At 37.6% G+C, this 19,750-nt stretch overlaps 1 protein-coding gene across 8 annotated transcripts in view; it reads right to left on the bottom strand.

The window, feature by feature from the left end:
* VPS13B (vacuolar protein sorting 13 homolog B) overlaps positions 1 to 19,750 on the bottom strand; it is a 904,863-nt gene that overhangs the window by 67,791 nt on the left and 817,322 nt on the right. For all 8 annotated transcript variants that reach the window (XM_010385612.2, XM_030937293.1, XM_010385613.2 and 5 more), the window contains exon 44: positions 399 to 554. In XM_010385612.2, the coding sequence (XP_010383914.1) occupies positions 399 to 554 (156 nt within the window). The remainder of the gene's footprint in view (positions 1 to 398; positions 555 to 19,750) is intronic.

Below are 19,750 nucleotides of genomic sequence, written 5' to 3'. Positions count from 1 at the left end.
ACCAACTCTTGGTTATCCGCTGGTGGATTATCCAGAGTTCCCACTACTCTTTGCTTCTTTTCCTTCTCAATAAAGGACTTTTGGCTATTTCACAGCTCATTAGCACCTCCACCAGAAGGTAGGTGGTGACAGGGAGAAGAGGTGAAACTAAAATCAGTAAATTTTACTGCTCGTTAGCAGCTCTTGTAAAAGAAGTGGGACAAAGGGTTTGAGGCCATCATCATTGTCAGGATCATAGATAAGCATTTATTAAATGCTCACATGGGTGCTAGTAGCAGATATAACTAGGTATAACCACTGTGATTTTTAGAAAATTATTCATTATTTTCATTTAAGTTTCTTCTCCATTACACTGAATAATTAAGAGGTGTCTGGGTCAGGAACACAAAGAAACTTACCTGTTTTTGTACTCCACTGAGTCGCTGAACCTTGATGATGAGAGAAGCAGTTCGACCCCTGTACTGAATTGTTCTAATAAAAGTCCCGGCATGGTCCACACTGAAAGGCTCTGACCAACGCCAGTTGCCCCAACCTTCAATACAGATGTGTAACAGCTGGAGAGAAAAACAATAATCGTCATAATGCCAAACGTGCCAACAAAAACCTAGTCCTAAAATGAAAGTCTCATTGCTGGAAAACCTTTCCATTTGTAATATTTCGCATCTGTTTTCTTTCTAACCTGCATTATTCATCCACTTCCAACTTATTCCACCAGGCTAAGAATAGCAAATACACCACATAGAGTCAATGTGGTTTTTCAGATCACATTTTAAACTTTCTTAAAAATAATTGTCCTATCAAATGGTAAAAGGCCTGCTGAACATTTAAGAAAAGATCATTTCATTCATCTGGAGGACAAAAAGGTTGAAGTGTGAGATCAAAGAACCTTGGTATTCGCTGATAGTTTATTCCTTCTTATGGCTAGACAGTAATTAAAGTTAAATTTGTTTTTTTTTATTTTTTATTTAACCATAAATTGCCATACCTTACTTTTTTCTTTTGATGAAGGACAAAATAGCAGTTTGAAGATGCAATTCATTTAATATACTCTCCTTATGAGATCACAGATATATCAAATTAGAAATACCTTCAACATTTAAAATCTAAGATATGATGCATTTGTTCTATTTTTTTGTTATGTACTTACTGTAACGTTTACCAATTGAGTCTCCTGATACATATTTATATTTATTCATGTAGCATTGCCATGTCTGGTCATATTTGGCTTTATTTTGGGGTCAGATATGTCCTATTTCTACTCTTACCCACAACTGCAGCTAAGAAAATCAGTTTAACTACATGAGTATTCCAAAATATATATACAATAATTAGTACTTTTTTAGGAAACAGGTTTAAATGAAAACAATGTTCTATGATTTGTAAGTACAAGCAAAGAAATCTGACTCTTTTCTTATTTTGAGTCTCGCTCTGTCACCAGGCTGGAGTGCAGTGACGTGATCTCGGCTCACTGCAACCTCCACCTCCTGGGTTCAAGCGATTCTCCTGCCTCAGCCTCCCGAGTAGCTGGGACTACAGGCGTGCCACCACGCCTGGCTAATTTTTGTATTTTTAGTAGAGATGGGGTTTCACCATGTTGGCCAGGCTGATCTCGATCTCTTGACCTCATGATCTGCCTGCCTCAGCCTCTCAAAGTGCTGGTATTACAGGCGTGAGCCACTGCACCTGGCCGAAAACTGATATTTTAAGAAAAATGTATTTATATCCTATGCAAACAATTTAAAGTTTTCTTTCACATCACATATAATTTTTTAACAGAGCTAACCAAAGGTAAATCTCATGAAAAACTCCCAATTAGTAGACAGAATAAAACTTTGAAAACATCCTGTAAGACTATCATAAAAGGCCCTAATAATAAATACATTAAGGATTTACATGGAAATTGCCATAATATTAAATGTCTTGGTGGAAGCAGGTTATTTTTTAGTTTCAGCCTTAGGAGGAGTCCTGATAACATGCTTAAATTTAAAAAATTCCCAAGGTCATCACAACATACGTTTTCGATGTTAAGATAGGGCTTTTTTTTAAAAAAAAATCTGAATACATTATTTTAAAAAATCTCCTAACTCATCTCCCTGCTGTTAATACGGACTCACTCCAGTTCTTCCTCCACACACAGCCAGTGATCTTGTGATAGGAAAAGGCTATTAGTTAGGTGACTTCTAAAAAAGGCTAACAGCTAAGAAAACACACGTGTGTGTACACACACACACACACACACACCCTGGATAGCAAATACCTTTAGGGAAAATATGGTCTTATATACACTCTACAACATAAAAGTACCAGAATATCTTTGATGTTTAAATATTAGTAACAGAGAAAAAAAGAAAAATAGCAGTGTTTGGAACCATTTCAGTTTTTTATAGCAGCAACTGGGAATCAAGCTCAGGGTACACACAAAACTAAAAGAAATAAGAAAGTTGTTTTCTTTGGACAGACTAGTAGCTGGAAATGACAAAAAAAAAAAAAAATGAAGCAGGGTACTTAAGATCAAGCTCAGCTATATTTTTCCTGAACATTTCATAGACTCTAGAGAAAGTTTTAATGTACACAATGTAATTTTAAGTGAGGAATGTTCACATTTGCATATGAGCTCAGCTTTAGATAGCTGCTCACTCTGTGTACACAGCTTTTAAGGACTGGATGCCACCAAGGAATACGCTGTCAGATTTTGCTTGGCAGCTATTTGTTCTCAGAATGTTGGCACAGATATTTTCTTTGAATTATGAAAATTCAGATCTGTTTGGATTTAGTTCACACAGGAAAATTAAGTGGGAGAAAAACATTTGTAACACTTCTTCCCACATGCATCATCAATGGAACATTTGTAATGTTTGGTCTACTGTTAAAAAACATCTAAATATCACTGGCAATTAGATGCATATAATTCATTAGGAAAGGAACTACATTCTTAAGAGAGAAACCAACAAAAAGAAATTCAGGAGGCCTAGCAGTACTTCAGTTCTCCTTCCCATTGTGTAATCACCCCTGCCTGGGAACCCGTGGCACTGGATTTGAGCACTGGATGGCAGTGAGTGCTCAGATACTCACAGATGCCTAATAAGGTGAGAGGTTTTGTCCTTGCTGGACCCACTGACTAAATTTCACTGCTACAGGTACTGTAAGTCTCCATTTAGTAACGAATACTTGCATACCTATTTTTATTTCTCTACAGAAGGAAGCATAAAATCAGGTACAAAAAATGTGACATCTGTGTTAGACCACCTGATTCAAATGAGATTTCGATCATCATCCAATACATTTTCATTACTCAAGTACTATAAGGAAGGTAATATGCTAGGCACTATGGAGGAAATATGGAGGAAGAGATGTGTTCTTTGCCCCACAAGGAGGTTATGATCATATAGGGAAAATAAGGCAAGAACAAAAAACTAACATGAGGCAGTCAGGAAAGGAGAGGAGCAGTCACATAGTCCAGATAAGGAAGGGTCTGGATCAGGTTGCTGTGATTAAGAAAACATTGGGAAGCAGCTGGATCTCAGAGTTTGGGTAGGATTTCAACTGGCAAAGATGACAGTTCCTTCCCATGCCAAAAAGACAGTGTGAGATGTGCAAAGACTACACATGATCCGGACAAGGTTAACCATCTCAATTGGCCACAGAAAAAGGAACATGGATAAAGGGGTGGGGGATAGGGTTAAATACATAGATTTAGATTGTGGCTGGCACTGATTTACTAAACTAAGGAATTTGCACGTTACGCAGGAATTAGTGGATAGTCACTGATACCTTCCCTATAAGTGAGCAACGTGATGACAAAGAATGAGAGCACGTAGAGAGGCAGGAAGACTGCAGGAGTTGGATGAGGGGCAATGTGGGCTAGAAATACAGGGGAGGGAAAGGCAACGGGCTTCACAGAAAGTAACTATCCCTTCTGCCTGAAGCCCAAGACTTTTTTTTTAATACTTTATGTTCTAGGGTACATGTGCACAATGTGCAGTTTTGTTACATATGTATACATGTGCCATGTTGGTGTGCTGCACCCATTAACTCATCATTTACATTATGTATATCTACTAATGCTATCCCTCCCCTCTCCCCTCATCAATTTGGAAATTTTCTTTCACCTCTTTTCTATTAAGATTTTCCTTCCTTACTTCTCCTGCTATCATTCAGTCTATCCAGGCTTTTCAGTCTCTTTGGTCTACATAGATAGTGTCTAATATTTTCCACTGCGGGGGAAAAAGTCAAACAGGAAGTATTCTTGTTGGAAGTTTTCGATGACAACTAAAACTAAGCAATAAGGCAGGTTGTACAGTCGCCACACTCGATGGAAGGTCCCAAGAGGGTACATTTTCTTTTTTTCCAGCAGACCCTGGCGCTGGCAGCCAGACTAAATTCATAGTTTTCCCATTGAAGACCTCAGATGGAAGCATATACAGTTTTCAACTCATTTTTTTTTTCTATACAAAGTAAAACTTAAAACAGAATTACTGATCAGGGAATTGGGGATCAGCTCTGAGGACCACCCACAGTTTTGTCCAAAGGAGAATTCCTGAATTGATATATTTAAGAGGAAAGAAGAATAAGATAAAAGCGAGGAAAACAGAGTACACCAAGAAGAGAAAGAAAAAGTGGATGGTTAAATAAAAAATGTTAAACTGCACCTTAAAACACAAATGATAAAGGTACCAAATACTTTTTTGTGAAGTTACATATTTCACTATTCATTTTAAAACTATTGTCAAGATTTTTTCTACTTCAGTATCACAAATTAAAATTTTATCTTCACACTCAATTGTGTATTTTTTTTGCATTTTATAGTAATTTACCCTACAGTCATATGTAATGTTCTAAAAAGAAACTGGAGATTTAAACAACTTCAAAAAAATTCCCAATCCATTGTATTCACTGTAGAAATTTTAAGAGTTCTTAAAAATGAACATGCAATCCAAGTGATATAAACCACTGTATATATATATATATTCTGGTAATATATTTTTATATATTATTTATATATAAAAACTTAGGCACCATTTTATTATATTTTAGAGATAGAGTCACTCTACTGCCCAGACTAGAGCGCAGTGGTGTGATCATAGCTCACTGCAACCTTGAACTCCTGACCCCTCAAGTGATCTTCCTGCCTCAGCCTCCCGAGTAGCTAGGACTATAGGTACACGCCACCATGCCTGGCTTTTTCAATTTTTTTTATTTTTTGTAAAGATGAGGTCTCATTATTTTGCCCAGGCTGGTCTTGAACTCCTGGCCTCAATCAATTCTTCCCCCTTGGCCTCCCAAAGTGCCAGGATTACAGGCATGAGCTATTGAACCTGACCCATTTATTTTATAAACTTCTAAACTCATCATAATATCCCAAGAGCCTAGTGTATAGCAGGCATTCAATAAATATTTGTTGAACAAATAAATCAAGATTAATACAAAATAACCAAAAGTAAATATCTTAAAATGTCAGTGATGATATCTGTTCATAAAATGGTATCACAAAATTAGTATGAGTGCCTCCTGGGGCCAGGGACCGCAGTCACTCAGTCCCCAATTCAGCCCCCAGTTGCAGTCCCCAGGGAATTACTGTACCTAATAGGATGTGCCAGATACTTGATAGGGTGTTGGCCAAATGCCCAAATCCTGGTGAATGTGGTCACACCCTGCCTCCTATTTTCTGCAGAACAAGACATGGGCACTGCGTACTGTGCCCGGGCCCACTCAATACAGATCATGAAGGCAGAAAAAACTGTGGCCAGCAAGTGCTGCCAGCCAGCAGCCGAACCATTCTACAACTCTGAGATCCAATTCCTGCTGCCTCATGGCATCCTGTGTCGCCAGCACAAGCCAAGCTTCACCACCAAGAGGCCCAACACCTTCTTCTAGGTGTTCGGCCCTCTTACCCCAGGTCTGTCCAAATAAACTCAAGAATGTCAAAACAAAACCAAAACCAAAATGAGTATTAAATCAAGATATTTAGAAGAGTTTCCTATTTTGAATGATCTTTCAACAAAGGAGATTTGTCTTATAGGGATAATAATATTAGATTAAACACCAAGTCAATGTAAACCCTCAGATTCATAATTCTGATACTATAGTACTGATATTAAAATATCAAGTAGGCCCAACATGATACATTAGGTGAGCATCATGAGTAAAAACTAAGTTGAAATACTAAAATAATTCTTGTCTATCCAAAATACTATCTGGAAAGTCAAGTGAATCAAAATTAAATCACTTGCTTGGAATACATGCGTCTAAGTGGAACTGATAGTACATTCCCCACTACTAAATTAGCATAAAAATGAAATATGTTGCTTATTATTGCTTTTTCAAGGAACTTGAATTTCAAGATGTTCAGCGTATCTGAAATAATGCCAAAAACCAAGTAGAAAAATTTCTAGGTAATGACTAATGCTTGGTGTCATAATTCAATGCTGAAACTTTTAATGCTGAAATTCTTAGGGCCCCATATATCCTTTCACATTTATGGAATATAATTTCCCACCTAAAAGAGTACATGGAAATAAATACAACTGAATTATTTTCGGACCCTTTGATGTAGTTTGTTTTGGTAGGAAAAAGAAAAAGAGAAAATAAGCTCAACTGTGAAAGCCTTTCTAGATCATTCAGGGTGTGATGTAACGGAGGCTGCATTGTTGAGATGTAAGTGTTGGCCGTTCTTCCACAAAACATGGGTGCTGTAAGTTTTCTCTCAAGATGATGTGAATTAATTGAAGGCCACAAATACTGTGCGATTAGCATGAAACAACCTCTTACAATAGAGGGAAACCTGACACATTCATAAAAAGGTGGTTGGAATAAAAATTGTGGCTGAAAGGTAATCCTTACATAAAAAAAATCTTACTTGTAATACCTATTGATGCATCAATTCTATGAAATAATCTATCCTAAAGTAATAATTACAGATGTGTGTAAAGAATGTATCTAGATGTATGTTTATCCCAGTGCTAGTTTAATAATAAAAATTTGGCAGTATTAGGAAATTGGTCAAATAACACGGTAAAAATAAAAACAGCTTTCCTTTATTAGACATTATGTGTCAAGCACTGGGCTAAGGGCTTTTTAATATTACTTATTCCTTAAAACAATCTTGTAAGGTAGACAGATGAAAAAATAAATGGAGGTACACAGGGGCTGAGGGATTTCTTCAGGTACACAGGGCCAGAGTGTTGGGAAGGGAAAGATACAAGATCTAAAGTTATTCAGAGCCTCTATTCAAAACTATACTAACACTGTAGAGTACTTGCAAGTGGCTGAAAAACAATCATAGCATGAAAACATATTAATGCTATCAGTTAACAACAGATTAATTGAAAAACACATTACAAAAAGGTATGTACAGTACCCCCATTTTCGTAAAACAAATAAACAAAAAGTATGTATGCCTATTCCAAAGGAAGAAAAAGGCTAGAAATATGCCATAATGCTAACAGTGGTTAGTTTAGGGTTATGGGATCATGCATTTTAAGTTTCCTTTCTTCCATGTGTGTTTTGTGTGCTTCCTCAGGTAATTTCCAAATTTAATATTACAACTATGTCTTATTTGGCAATCAGACAAAAATGTTTATAAAATAAAAGATGTCTAATGGTATGCCTAGAGAGGCCACATTTTAGGTAAAAAGAAATTGTACATTTCTATTTTAAAAGTTCAAGTTCAGCCTCCTAGTCAAAGCCAAATTTTCCCAACTTGCACACTTGGCACTTTGCCAAGAGGGTGACATGATCTTCAGTTCATCTCTGTAGCCTCCATAATTCCTAGTACAGAGTCTGACTTGCTATATTGCTATATTACATATTCACATGATTCTTAGGAGCCATTTAATGTGATTATGTGAGCTTTTTACCCTAGGGCAACAGCTTGCTTTTTTATTTGAGACTGGGTCTCCCTTTATTGCCCAGACTTGAGTGCAGTGGCACAGTCATTACTCACTGTAGCCTCAACCTCATGGGCTCAAGTGATCCTCCCACCTCAGCCTTCTGAGTAGTTGGGACTGCAGGCGCACCATGCCCTACTAATTTTTGTATCTTTTGTAGAGCTCGTGTTTTGCCGTGTTGCCCAGGCTGCTCTTGAACTTCTGAGCTCAAGCAATCTGCCCACCTTAGCCTCCCAAAGTACTGGGATTGCAGACATGTGCCACTGTATCTGGCTCAATTTGGCAAGTATTTTTAAGGATTTACAGCTATTAAATGTTTACTATAAGCCAACTAACCGTACTACACATGGTAGATATAGAAAAGAACTAGACAGTTCACTTGGGCTGAAAATGCTTACAATATAGTAGGATAAACAGATATTCAGTAAGAATAATTACACTGCAAAATGTTGTTAGAGTAAGAAAAACACAGGGCTTCTGAGGTGTTCTGCTTGGGGAAGTTAAAAGTTTGACCAGAGAATGTATTTTGCTTACTCCCCAAAATAAGAAAGACACGTTGAAATAGAACAAAAGATGATAGTAATGTTACTTCTGATAAACAAAAGTAGGTGACAACCTAACCTGTCATGTGACAACCAGGGATGGAGTGGTTATTTCTGTACAAAATTTGTGTCTACAAACATACTGATTATATTAGAAACAAAGACAAGCCATAAATGCAGCAAGCTATGGCTTCAAACTATTTTTGAAAACAACTCCTGGTCATTTGTTTTAACAGAATTTAGAAAATTAACTTTCTATTATCAACTTGTCAGCTTACTTTCCTCTAATAGTTTGATCGTAACCCAAATGGAGTCGCTGAATACTGATTTTGGAAAGAAGGAGTCACTCTGGAATAAAAAAGTCATTGTTTTAGGGGGTCAAATCTTGAGACAGAGGATGAGAGAGAGATATAGGAAGGAAGGGTGAAGAGGAAGTGAACTCTTAGGTCAGTAACTGCTATTTCCTCTCAGAGCATCAATCATCAATAAACACCAGGGATTGATGCATGAAAGACAATGAAACAAAGTAACTGACAAGAAAGGCACTGTTTGGCTGTTTGAAATAATGCTATTCATATGTTATATCTATATTCATCATAGCTTTAAAACACTGCATTGTGTCATTTCATCATATACTTTGTAATAGTCATTTGAATTTCCCTGGGTAAGTCAGGGTATCAAATTTCACACGTTTCTAGCAAACATTAAGGCTTGATGTTTCAACATACCTATAATCAAGCCATAGAATCTTTTTATTATTTTTCACAAATAACTATAAACACAACTCTAAATTCAAGAATTTATTTACGGATTTTTATTATTCAGGAATTAATCTCTGTTCAATCTCTGGCTGAAATTTACATACTTAAAATAACCTAAAAAAAGAAAAGTGGGGAGAATAGTGTCATCGTTTCATTTAAATTATTTTCTACAAAACAATGAGATGCTTAATGGGTATTCTGGGCTAAAAAAAATTAAATCTAAGTGACCTAATTTAGGAAAAACTAATATACTGCATAAACATTTTTGCAAAAAGATTTAATGAGAAAGATGTTTCATTCATTAAAATATTTTATTTTTAAATTTTATGCATAACTTTTTTGGACATTTCAATCATGAAATCAGATATAAATACTGTGTTAAAAAGTATGAAATGATAAATAGGCTTGTTTTAAAGAGGTCATTTCAACATTATACATATCTATTGTTTTCATTCTTCTAAAGGGTTCCCTATAGTTAAATGATACGTGACTGAAAAAACATAAGCTGTGATATTAATAGCTGCCTTAAGTCTAGAATTGTGTGACAGTCTTTAAGATTGTTTACCCTTGGTACCACCACAAAGGGTTGAAAAGCACAGATTCAAAGAGCTTTGATATATATGTATATACAGAAGAGGATGGACTGTCTATAAAATCTGAAATAATTCACATTTTCTTTTTTTAAAAATAAGTAAAATAAATACAGACTTTGATTGCTTAAGTTATGTCAACAACCAGGAGATTGTGATGCTATGCAGACACACTCTTACCAGAATGATAGTCAATGGTCGCCATGCATTTGGTTAGACCCAATTCTTCGGTGGAAGAGTTAAGAGTATGTTAGAAGGAAATGATGATGAATAATTTAGGTGAGCTGAGAAATGGGAGCAACAAGATAAGAAATTGGAGAGGCTGTCTCTCAGTCATTCAGATTTGGATAAATACTCTGTGAGTCAAATTATCAGATTTTATTTGCAAATCAATTTTGACAAAATACAAACAATAGAGAAACCTACCTAAAATTTGAATAAAAACTTTCTTTTAAACTGTTCTCAGATGTAACATTCACTATTCAGTAAAATTTAGTTTAATGTAAAATAGAAGACATGCCAACACATGTCCTAAGAAATGATCAAGCGATTTTTACATAATCTTCATTTTTTAGTCATCATGGCAATGTGGACAACTGTAATTATCTTTAATTTTTAATTAGAAAAAAGAAATCAATAGATGGATATAAGAGAAATCCAAAATTTTTACAGTTATTTATTTTAACTAAGCTGCCTTGCCGTACTAAGAAAACATTTTTGTAAAGGTTAAATAAAGTATTTCATGGCAACCGCTGCTTCTTAGTGCCTGTATAACAAGAAATATGAGCCAGCCAAAGTTGTGCAAGTTGGTTTTCTTTCCCAGTAAGGGAATGTGGTATCTAAGACCTTGTCCTAACTCATTTTATCCCCAAGTGTAAGTCAAGCAAGTCAAATATGAACTAATGCCTGAAGGGAAGTCCCTGACTCCAGAAGTATGGATTATTTCACATTTATCTTAAAATCTGCTCTCAGAGTTCTTAAAATTCACTAACTTGGCAAGTCAGGAATTATCATGAGAAATGAAATAATTTCATAACTATGAAGTCATCCAACATTCCATGCATCTGACACTCAGTGGGCTTGGCCATGTCTTGGGCATTATTCTGACCTTTAAATAACAAGTTCTTCAATATTCTGGAAATAATTTAAAATCACGGAAATAATAAGTGCCACAGTATAATAGCTATGCCATTGTCTTTGAGTTAATGCTTTTGTTACACAGACTCATGGTAACAAGTTATGATTAAAGACAATCACATTATGTATGCTGAAATCTTTACAACATTCTTAATCAGTATTTCCCATTACTTAAAAATGGCAAAATACCATGCTTTAATAGTCCAGCTGCATTCCCTTTCTCCAAGTATTCTGTATTAAAATTCACATTTAAAATTAACTTGGTAAAGGACCTTTATGTTTAGACATCAAGAATTTACATTTGCAGAGCACTGGCTTGTGAAAAGGCTTTGAGTGTCTTGTAAAAAGCTTAAGAAATCTTCAGTATATTCTTCTCCAAAGCTATATTTCAATATCTGAGATTTATTGCCAGGGGAGGAACAGAGAGACCATTAGCAGCACCAGCAGCCATTCCTCTGGGTGCTTCGCACTTGAAATATCCCCATTCTCTTTCATGCAGGCTTGCAGAAAACTCTAGAAATCAGCCCTGGGACTGGATAACGGACCCTATCACAATCCTATCTTTGCCATTTCTTGTGAAAGACTTTAAAAATCTTGAAATTGGTCATTTTATAAACTAGTTTTACAAAGAAACTTTGAAATATAAAGGAAAAAGAAAACTCAACCCTAAACTTCTGCCTCTGATTTAGGTAGAATGTATCTCCCAACAGAAAATGAAAAAATTTCAAATATGCTCTGTGCATTAAATACTTAATGAACAAAACTGCTAGGACCCCATTTACCTCTACTGGTGACTTCAAAAGGCACTGTAATCTCCCTCAGAGATGTAAGTTTCCTGGAATCCCTGATGAAACTAAAAATATTTTAAGAGAAAAAAGTGAAGGGACAGAGTCTACAGACTACCTTTTTTTTTTTTTTTTTTCTATTTCAATTACTGCTTAAAACTGAAATAAAAATGCAGTTGATGGTGGCTGGACGGTAGTTCCTGGGTACTCAAATGGAGTCAGTGTTTACAGAATATTTTGGATTAAAATCCTTGCCAGATGGTCCCAAGAAGTGTTTACCTCACTGTTGATTTTAGCTATCTTAATGTCAGCAACAATAAAAAGAAGCTTGTTACTGCCACTCGGGAGCAAAGGCATAAAATCCTTCCTCCCCAAATGGAACTGCTAGTTGCAGACAGCTGTGCCCTACACAACAATAAGGGTGATACTGTAGATTTCTGGGAAACTATTTCCACAATTAGAGAAAGACAGTATGCGGCAAATTTAACTTGTAATGACATCTACTTTAAATATATAATATTTAGTGATTAAGCTATATACTTTTAGTTTATGGTAAACAATAAAAATTTTCATAGAATAAGCACAAAAGGCTAAACAAAAATGTGAAGAGTTAGACACACATGAAAGTTGTGCCCAATTTGAAGTATATTGCTAATCTTCTTCTGTAGCATGTTTCTATTTTATGACTTTTCATTAGAGGCCATAAGGAGGCCAAAGGGGCAGGAATGGGAAAAAGGGGAGGGGCGTGCGACCAGGAGCTACTCTTAAGAGCCCAACTTAATTGACAGTATATTGATGCATGTATTTTGAGATCAGTGCCTCTTTTGTGTGTATATTAATAGTATATACAAAAGTATCCAACATTATGCAAATTATAGTGTTTATAATTTTATTAAGATTTTAAATCTATGTTCTTGAGAAATCCCAAAACTTATTCAATGAACATTTATTGGCTGGGTGTGGTGGTTCACTCCTGTAATCCCAGCACTTTTGGAAGCAGAGGTAGGAAGATCACTTAAGCCCAGGACTCAGAGGCTGTAGAGAGCTGTGGACGTGTCACTGCACTCCAGCCTGGGCCACAGAGCAAAACTCTGTCTCAAAAAAATAACAAAAATAAAGGAACACTTCCCGGCTGTCTATTATAAGCAAGATACAGGATTAAATATTGTGGAAACAATACCTTATTAAAGTCCTCTTTTTCTTCCCTTTCATTCTCAGCAAACATCCAATACAACCTCAACCATATTCATGCCCATCTTCATTCCCTCCTATCTCAAGAATAGGAGGAGACTATTGTGGTATATTGCAAATGGCCACAAATTCTCTGCAGCAACTCTCACCAAGATGTAGTTCCTTACTGTTTGGATCTGGCTTAACCTTGTGGCTTGCTCTGTGAAACAGAATGTAGTCGAAGTGATGCTGTGTGAATTGAGCCCAGGTTCAAGAGGCCTTGGAGTCTCTGCTCTCATTCTCCTGGGACAGTGTTACCAGGTGAAGAAGCTTGGCTAGCTTATTGGTGAGATCAACTGGATGAGAACCAAGACACCTGGCAAACAGCCTGCTGACCACTAAATATGTGGGTGAGGCCATTGTAGACCACCCAGCCCTCACTGATTTCCAGCTGACTTCAGCCTCCTAAGTAAGACCAGGTGAGACCCACAGAAGAACCTCTTGAGTTCACCTAGATGTCTGACCAACAGACTCACGAGCTAATATATGGTTTTTAAGTCACTAAGTGTTGGGATGGTTTGTTAAACAGCAATAAATATTTGGTATAAACTTCTTCCTTCAAGATCAATCCTTCCACTTGTGATCTGAATTCTTTCCTTTTCTTCCCTTCTAAGATTTTATGCCATTAGTCATTCTCTCTTCTGCATCATTAATTTCTTTATTTTTCTTCTCCTATAGTAATGTGCCTAACTCTTCTTCCATTTAAAATTGTTCCTTAACCCTGTGGCTTTCTGTAGCTAACACATAATTAATACTAAAACAAACAAACAAAAACTTCATGCTCATCATCACCACTTCATCACTTCCCATTCACTTCTCAGCCCACTGTAATCTGGCTTTTATCCCTATCTCTCTACTGAAAGTGCTTTCCTTGAGCCATCAATGATGTTCCAATTGCCTAACACAATAGTCTCTTTTTTTCAATTCTTACCTCACTCAGTTCCCTTAGGACATTTAACAACACTGATAATTCTATCCCTCTAAATATCCTTTTTGGATTTTGAAACACCATTATGTCCTGGTTTTCCTGTGACATCTTGGTTTTCCTCATAGCTCTTATTTCCCCTCAATACATTTTATTTCACAGCCCAACTCCCAAATTCAGCTACTGATCCTTTTGCAAGCTCACCTCCAAGATAGCCCCAGTAATCCTTGCCTCTCGTTATCTGTGCCTTTGTGTAGTCCCCCACTGAATAGGACAGATCTGTGCGGGATATTACAAATAAGACAATGAATGACTTCTGAGGCTAGGCCATAAAAGATATTGTGGCTTCTGCCTTGGATCACTTGATCTGGAAGACAGCAGCTGCCATGTCATGGGACTACTCGAGTAACTCTCTGGAGAGATCCCTGTAGTGAAGTGCTGAGGCCTCCTACCAAGAGTCATGTAGGTAAGTATTTTGGAGATGGATCTTCCAGATCAGACCAGCCTTCAGATGAGTGCAGCTCCATCTGCTGTCTTGATTACAACCTTATCAGAAACGCTGAGCTGGAATCACTCAGTTAGACCATGCCCCAAATTCTTGACTAACAAGACTGTGGGATAATAAGTGCTTGTTGCTTTACATACTCAAGTTTTGGGGTAATTTTTTATACAGCAATAGGTAAATAATAGAGATTTAGTATCTGTAAATGGGATACTACTGTAACAAAAGTCTAAAATGTGGAGGAGGCTTGGAACTGGAAAGTGAGTAAAAACTGGAAGAACTTGGAAAGAGTGTTAGTTAATGTCTACATACTTCAGAGAGATTACTAATAGAAACATGATGGTCCTAGAGGAGACTGCCAGCTAGAGAGTGAGAAAAATGTTATTGGAAATGGGTGGAAAGGGGATCCTTGCTATGTGGTGGCAGAAAGTTTTTCAACACTATCACCTGCAGTAACACGGAAAGTAGAAAATTTGCCTAATAAACTACATGATCTAGCTAAGTAGATTTCTAGGCAGTGTTGAAGTGCCTCCTAGCTTCTACCTGCTGCTAATATTAAAATCCACAAGGGGAGATATAAGCTTAAGGAAGGACTGTCAGATAAAAAGGAGACAGGACTCGCTATTTTGAAAGTTCCTAGCTTTATCAGACGCAAATGATGCTAAAATCAAGAAATGGCTTCCCAGCAAAGATCAAATCCAGGACATGGTCAGAAAAGCTGGGTCTAAATATGAAGCAAATAATATACCTGTAAAATCTGAAAGACCTTAGAAAGACCTAAACTGATGGCTCAGAGAACTAGTCAAACAAAAGGAGTTCTAAGACACTGAAGGGTTATGTCCCTCAGTAATATCAGAAAAATCTTAAAGTAGAGAAGGGCTTATCTAAAAGATACATGGGGGTAATTTTGTCTAATATAGTAAACCTCAGTAAGAATAACAAGAGACCCACAAAGTTGTTTAAAGAATAATATTGGCAGAAACACTGCCAACTTAGACTGAAAGAGGTAAGGATAGTACAAAATGAAAAGACGACTCTGAACCTTCAAAATTCTACCAGCAGAAAGCAGGCTGGGAAAACTACAAGGTGCAAACAAGAGCTACTTTTCATGGAAAAGAATGCGTGACTCAGAGGCTGGAGCCAAGTGCACAAAGCCACGAGCAACGGGGAGCTATTTCCAAGCGGGAGCAATACTGAGTACTAATTAAGAAACTTCCAACATTTATCTGATTGAATTTAAGAATTTCTATGGATCAGAAACTCCTGTGTGTCTTCTGTTTTCTCATTTTATGCATGGAAATGTCTACTGTAGTTATCGTATGCCTGTATCACCATTGTACATTGTTCTGCAGCAACAGATAGTTCTTCTCTTAGGACTCTCTCCTTGGGCATGCTTATTTGTTCCCACTTCTAGCTAGGCACCAATAACAGGCCAAATTTGTATCTCCAGGTCAGACTATTCTTTTGAGCTCCAGCCTCTTACATTGAATTTGTCTACTTTACATGTCCATTTGGATGTCTAGTTAGGGGAAAAGGACTAAAAAGGAACCCTTGGTTATAGAGAGCCAAGTTCTTTCTACTTTAAAAAACGTTTTGTATAGACAGGGTCTTGCTATGTTGCCCCGGACTAGTCTCAAACACCTGGCCTCAAGCTATCTTTCCTATCTTAGCCTCCTAAAGTTTTGGGATTATAGGCGTGAGTCACCACTGCACCCAGCCAAGCTGAGTCCTTTACTAGGAGCTTTATAAATGTTTTTCATGGAATATTTACAATAGTCACTTAATTATGCAAAAGAGGAAGTTGAAGCTCCAAGAAATTAAGAAACTGTCCATTCTTCATGCAGCTATCAAACCTTAGGAGTGAAACTCAGGTATTTATGGCTTCAAATTTGTGCTTTTTCTAATATGCCATCCTTCCTGCCCTCTATAGCAGCCTAAAATTCAACGTGTCTAAAATGGTTTTCAGGATTACTCTGTTGTGCTCTTACACCCTGCCCCATTATCTGTCTCTCAAACATTTTCCTACTCAGCTCCCTGACTTGGCCAATAGCAAAACTAGCAACACATCACCTAAGTCTGAAATCTCAGAGTCAAACCAGACCCTTCTCTTCCATGATCAATAATCAAATCCTAGTTATTTTAACCTCCCAAATATCTTCCAAACAGACCTCTATCAAGTTAAACCTTTTCTCAGCAATTTAAAGATGCTGTTCCACTGTCTTCTAGCCTCCATGGTATCTAAAGAGAAGTCCATAGTAATTTGATTGTTGTTCTCCTAATGTGTTGTAGGTAATGTGTTTTCCTCTGGCTGCTTTCAAAATTTCCTCTTTCATCTTTGGTTTTCAGTAGTTTCATAATGATGTTCCTGGTATCTTCAAATTTACTTTATTCTTCCATCATGTACTTTATATATATATGGGGAGAGGGTAAGACCCTGTCTCCATATATACACAAACACACATATATATATACACACACACACACACATATATATATGTACACATATATATTTTTTTCATGCAGGGTCTGGCTCTGTGGCCCAGGCTGGAGTGCAGTGGTGTGATCTCAGCTCTCTGCTAACTCTGCCTCCCAGGGTCCAGCAATCCTCCCACTTCAGCCTCCTGAGTAGGTGGGACTATAGGTGTGCACCACCATGCCTGGCTAATTTTTTTTTGGTAGGGACAGGATCTTGCCATATTGCCCAGGCTGCTCTTTAACACTTGAACTCAAGAGATCTACCCGCCACGGCCTCCCAAAGTGCTAGGATTACAGGCGTGAGCCACCATGCTTGGCCCATGTATTATGTTTCTATTGCTCTGTAACAAATTAGCACTAATTTAGCAGCTTAAAACAACACACATTTACTCTCTCACAGTGACTGTTGGTCAAGAGTCCATGTATAGCTTAGCTGCGTTCTCTGTTTAGGGTTCATAAGACTCCAAATGAGCTGTCAGTTGGCTGCATTCTGATCTGGAAGCTTGACTTGGGAAGACTCTACTCAAGTTTGCTTAAGTTGTTGGCAGAATTTATTTTCTTGTGGCTACAAGACAAGGGCCTTAACTTCTTACTGCCTCGTGCTGGCAGCCACCTTCAGGTTCTGGAGGCTTCCCACAGCTCCCTGCCCCAGGACCCTCTTAATAGGCCATCAAAACATGACAGTTTGCTTCCCAAGGCCAGCGGGAGCCTCTGTGCCTCTCTCTCCTTACAAAAGGGTCCAATCACTCTTTTAGGGTTTTTATCTTAGGCCCATCGAAAGATTTTCTCTCTTGATTAACTAAAAATCAACTAATTTAGGACCTTAATTACATGTGTAAAATCCCTTCACCTTTGACACAGACACTTTAGAGTACATGTCTGATAATGCCAACATCTGGGTCATCTTTGGATTAACATCTATTAATTGTCTTTCCCTTGAAACTGAGTAACATTTCTTTTTCCTGACTCTTATCTGTCAAGTAATTTTGGGTTATATTATGGACATTGTACATGTTTTGTTGTGGAGACTCTGGATTCTCTTATGACTGCTCCAAAGAGTGTTGATGTTGTAGTTAACAGGTAACTAACTTGTTTAGACTCAAACTGGAAATTCTCATACTTGGGTGAGCAGCAGCTCAGGTTAGTTTACTTCTTTAAGCCTTGGGTACAAACTGCATTCAGTTTGCCCCAAGCTGAACAGTTGGGCCAAATTTAAAAATATTATATTCCCATTTTATGGCTTTCTCCTCTCCAGGGTTTTCTCTTCACTCTCTAGCATCCTTGGATGCTTGGCTATTTCCTCTGGTACCCTGGGCCAGAAAGATGATAGGCCACCCCTGTTCTGCCGTGACTGCAGTTGCCTCAAGGCAAAGTCAAAAAAATGGGAAAGTCATCCTGCAAATTACTTGCTCAAAATTTTGACTCTCCTCCAAAATCTGCCTTTGTTTTAGTCTCCAGAGCCTTCAGGTAGTTTTGTTGTTGTTGTTGTTGTTTGTTTTGTTGTTGTTGTTTTTTAAGTTCTGTTCAGAATGTGTGGCTGTTATACACAGAAATATCAGTTTCTTAGGCACTTATACCATTTAATGCCTTCTACTTTGTCTTAGCTCTGTTACTATAATCTCTCTCACTCCTGGACTATGCAGCAGTACCCATAGTAGTCTCTGCTTGTATTCTCAATCTTCTCTAGACTCTCTTCTCAAATACACTAGAACTTTTCTGAAATACATCTGTGATCATGGCATTCCTCTACTTAAACTCGTTCAGTAGCCAAGAGCTGCCCATCACATAGATGTATATCTTCTTGAAATGGATTCCCAGGCTCTTGAGAACATAACTCCGCCAGACAGTGGTGTGCTGCAGCTGGCTCATACTTGTTTGTGAAAACCAGCAATTAAGTATGCAGAGATTTTGCAAACTGGTGGTCAAACCATTGGTAGCTTGAAATAAGCTTTGGAGTATTTACACCATGAAAGTTGGCCATCCCTACAATCAGGGGTTCCCCACCACTACCACTCTAAGAGCCAGTGGACCACCATATATCTCCTCTGTAATTTTTATGATTGAGTTACACTGCACAAAAACTGAAATCCCTTGACCATAACTTGCTGTTTATATAACCTTCCTGATGCTTCTTGGTGTACTTCCTCCACTATCGTCCACTAGGGCAACCTATACTTACTGTTCAAGCTCAGCTTCTGTGGAAAGCTAACTTTGATCTCTCTGGGTATGTAGATTATCATACCTTTGTGCTATCATGGCCTGAAGACAGCATTAAAACTTCTTAGCACAGCATACAAGAGCCCTCATGGCTTTAGCCTATTTCCCCCTCTTGCAGCTCCACACATGTACTCTACACTGTAGCCAAATTAGTCAAGTTCCCCTTCTGTGCCATATTGTTTCGTGTTTCCGTGGCTTTCACACATGTTGGTCCTTTTAGCTGGAATATTGCCTCCACCCTCACTTCACTGGCCTAGCTAACTCCAAGGCATTAACATGTAATACAAATATCCCTTCTGTCTGGAAGCCTTGCCAGATTCCCATCCTCATGTAGGGTTTGGAAACATTTCCTTTGGGTTCCCATTAAGACTTTGTTCATATCCAGATGCAACTGATTTTACTTCCTGATTCCCTGGCATTTCTTCCCTACGGCTAGTGTTTTCATTAGTCACCCCTCATTTCTCTCTGTCCTGAACTATTGCAATGATATCCTGATAGATTGATAGATACTGTCATGTCTATAATACTTTGTTTACTTTTCTGGGTCCCTCAATAGATAGTAAGTTCCTTAGAAGAATGTATATATTTAAACACAATAGGTAATACATAAAAATATACTGATTAAAAAATGAACGTGAGGGAGACTAAATAAACAGCTACAGAGAAATAATGGCCGACAGGAGGGCCTGTGAAAAGACTG

This window comes from Rhinopithecus roxellana, chromosome 9 (genome assembly GCF_007565055.1).
Source record: "Rhinopithecus roxellana isolate Shanxi Qingling chromosome 9, ASM756505v1, whole genome shotgun sequence".
NCBI lineage: Eukaryota > Metazoa > Chordata > Mammalia > Primates > Cercopithecidae > Rhinopithecus > Rhinopithecus roxellana.
Note: the sequence above shows the minus strand (reverse complement) of the source record. Positions and strands in the feature narration are given on the sequence as shown.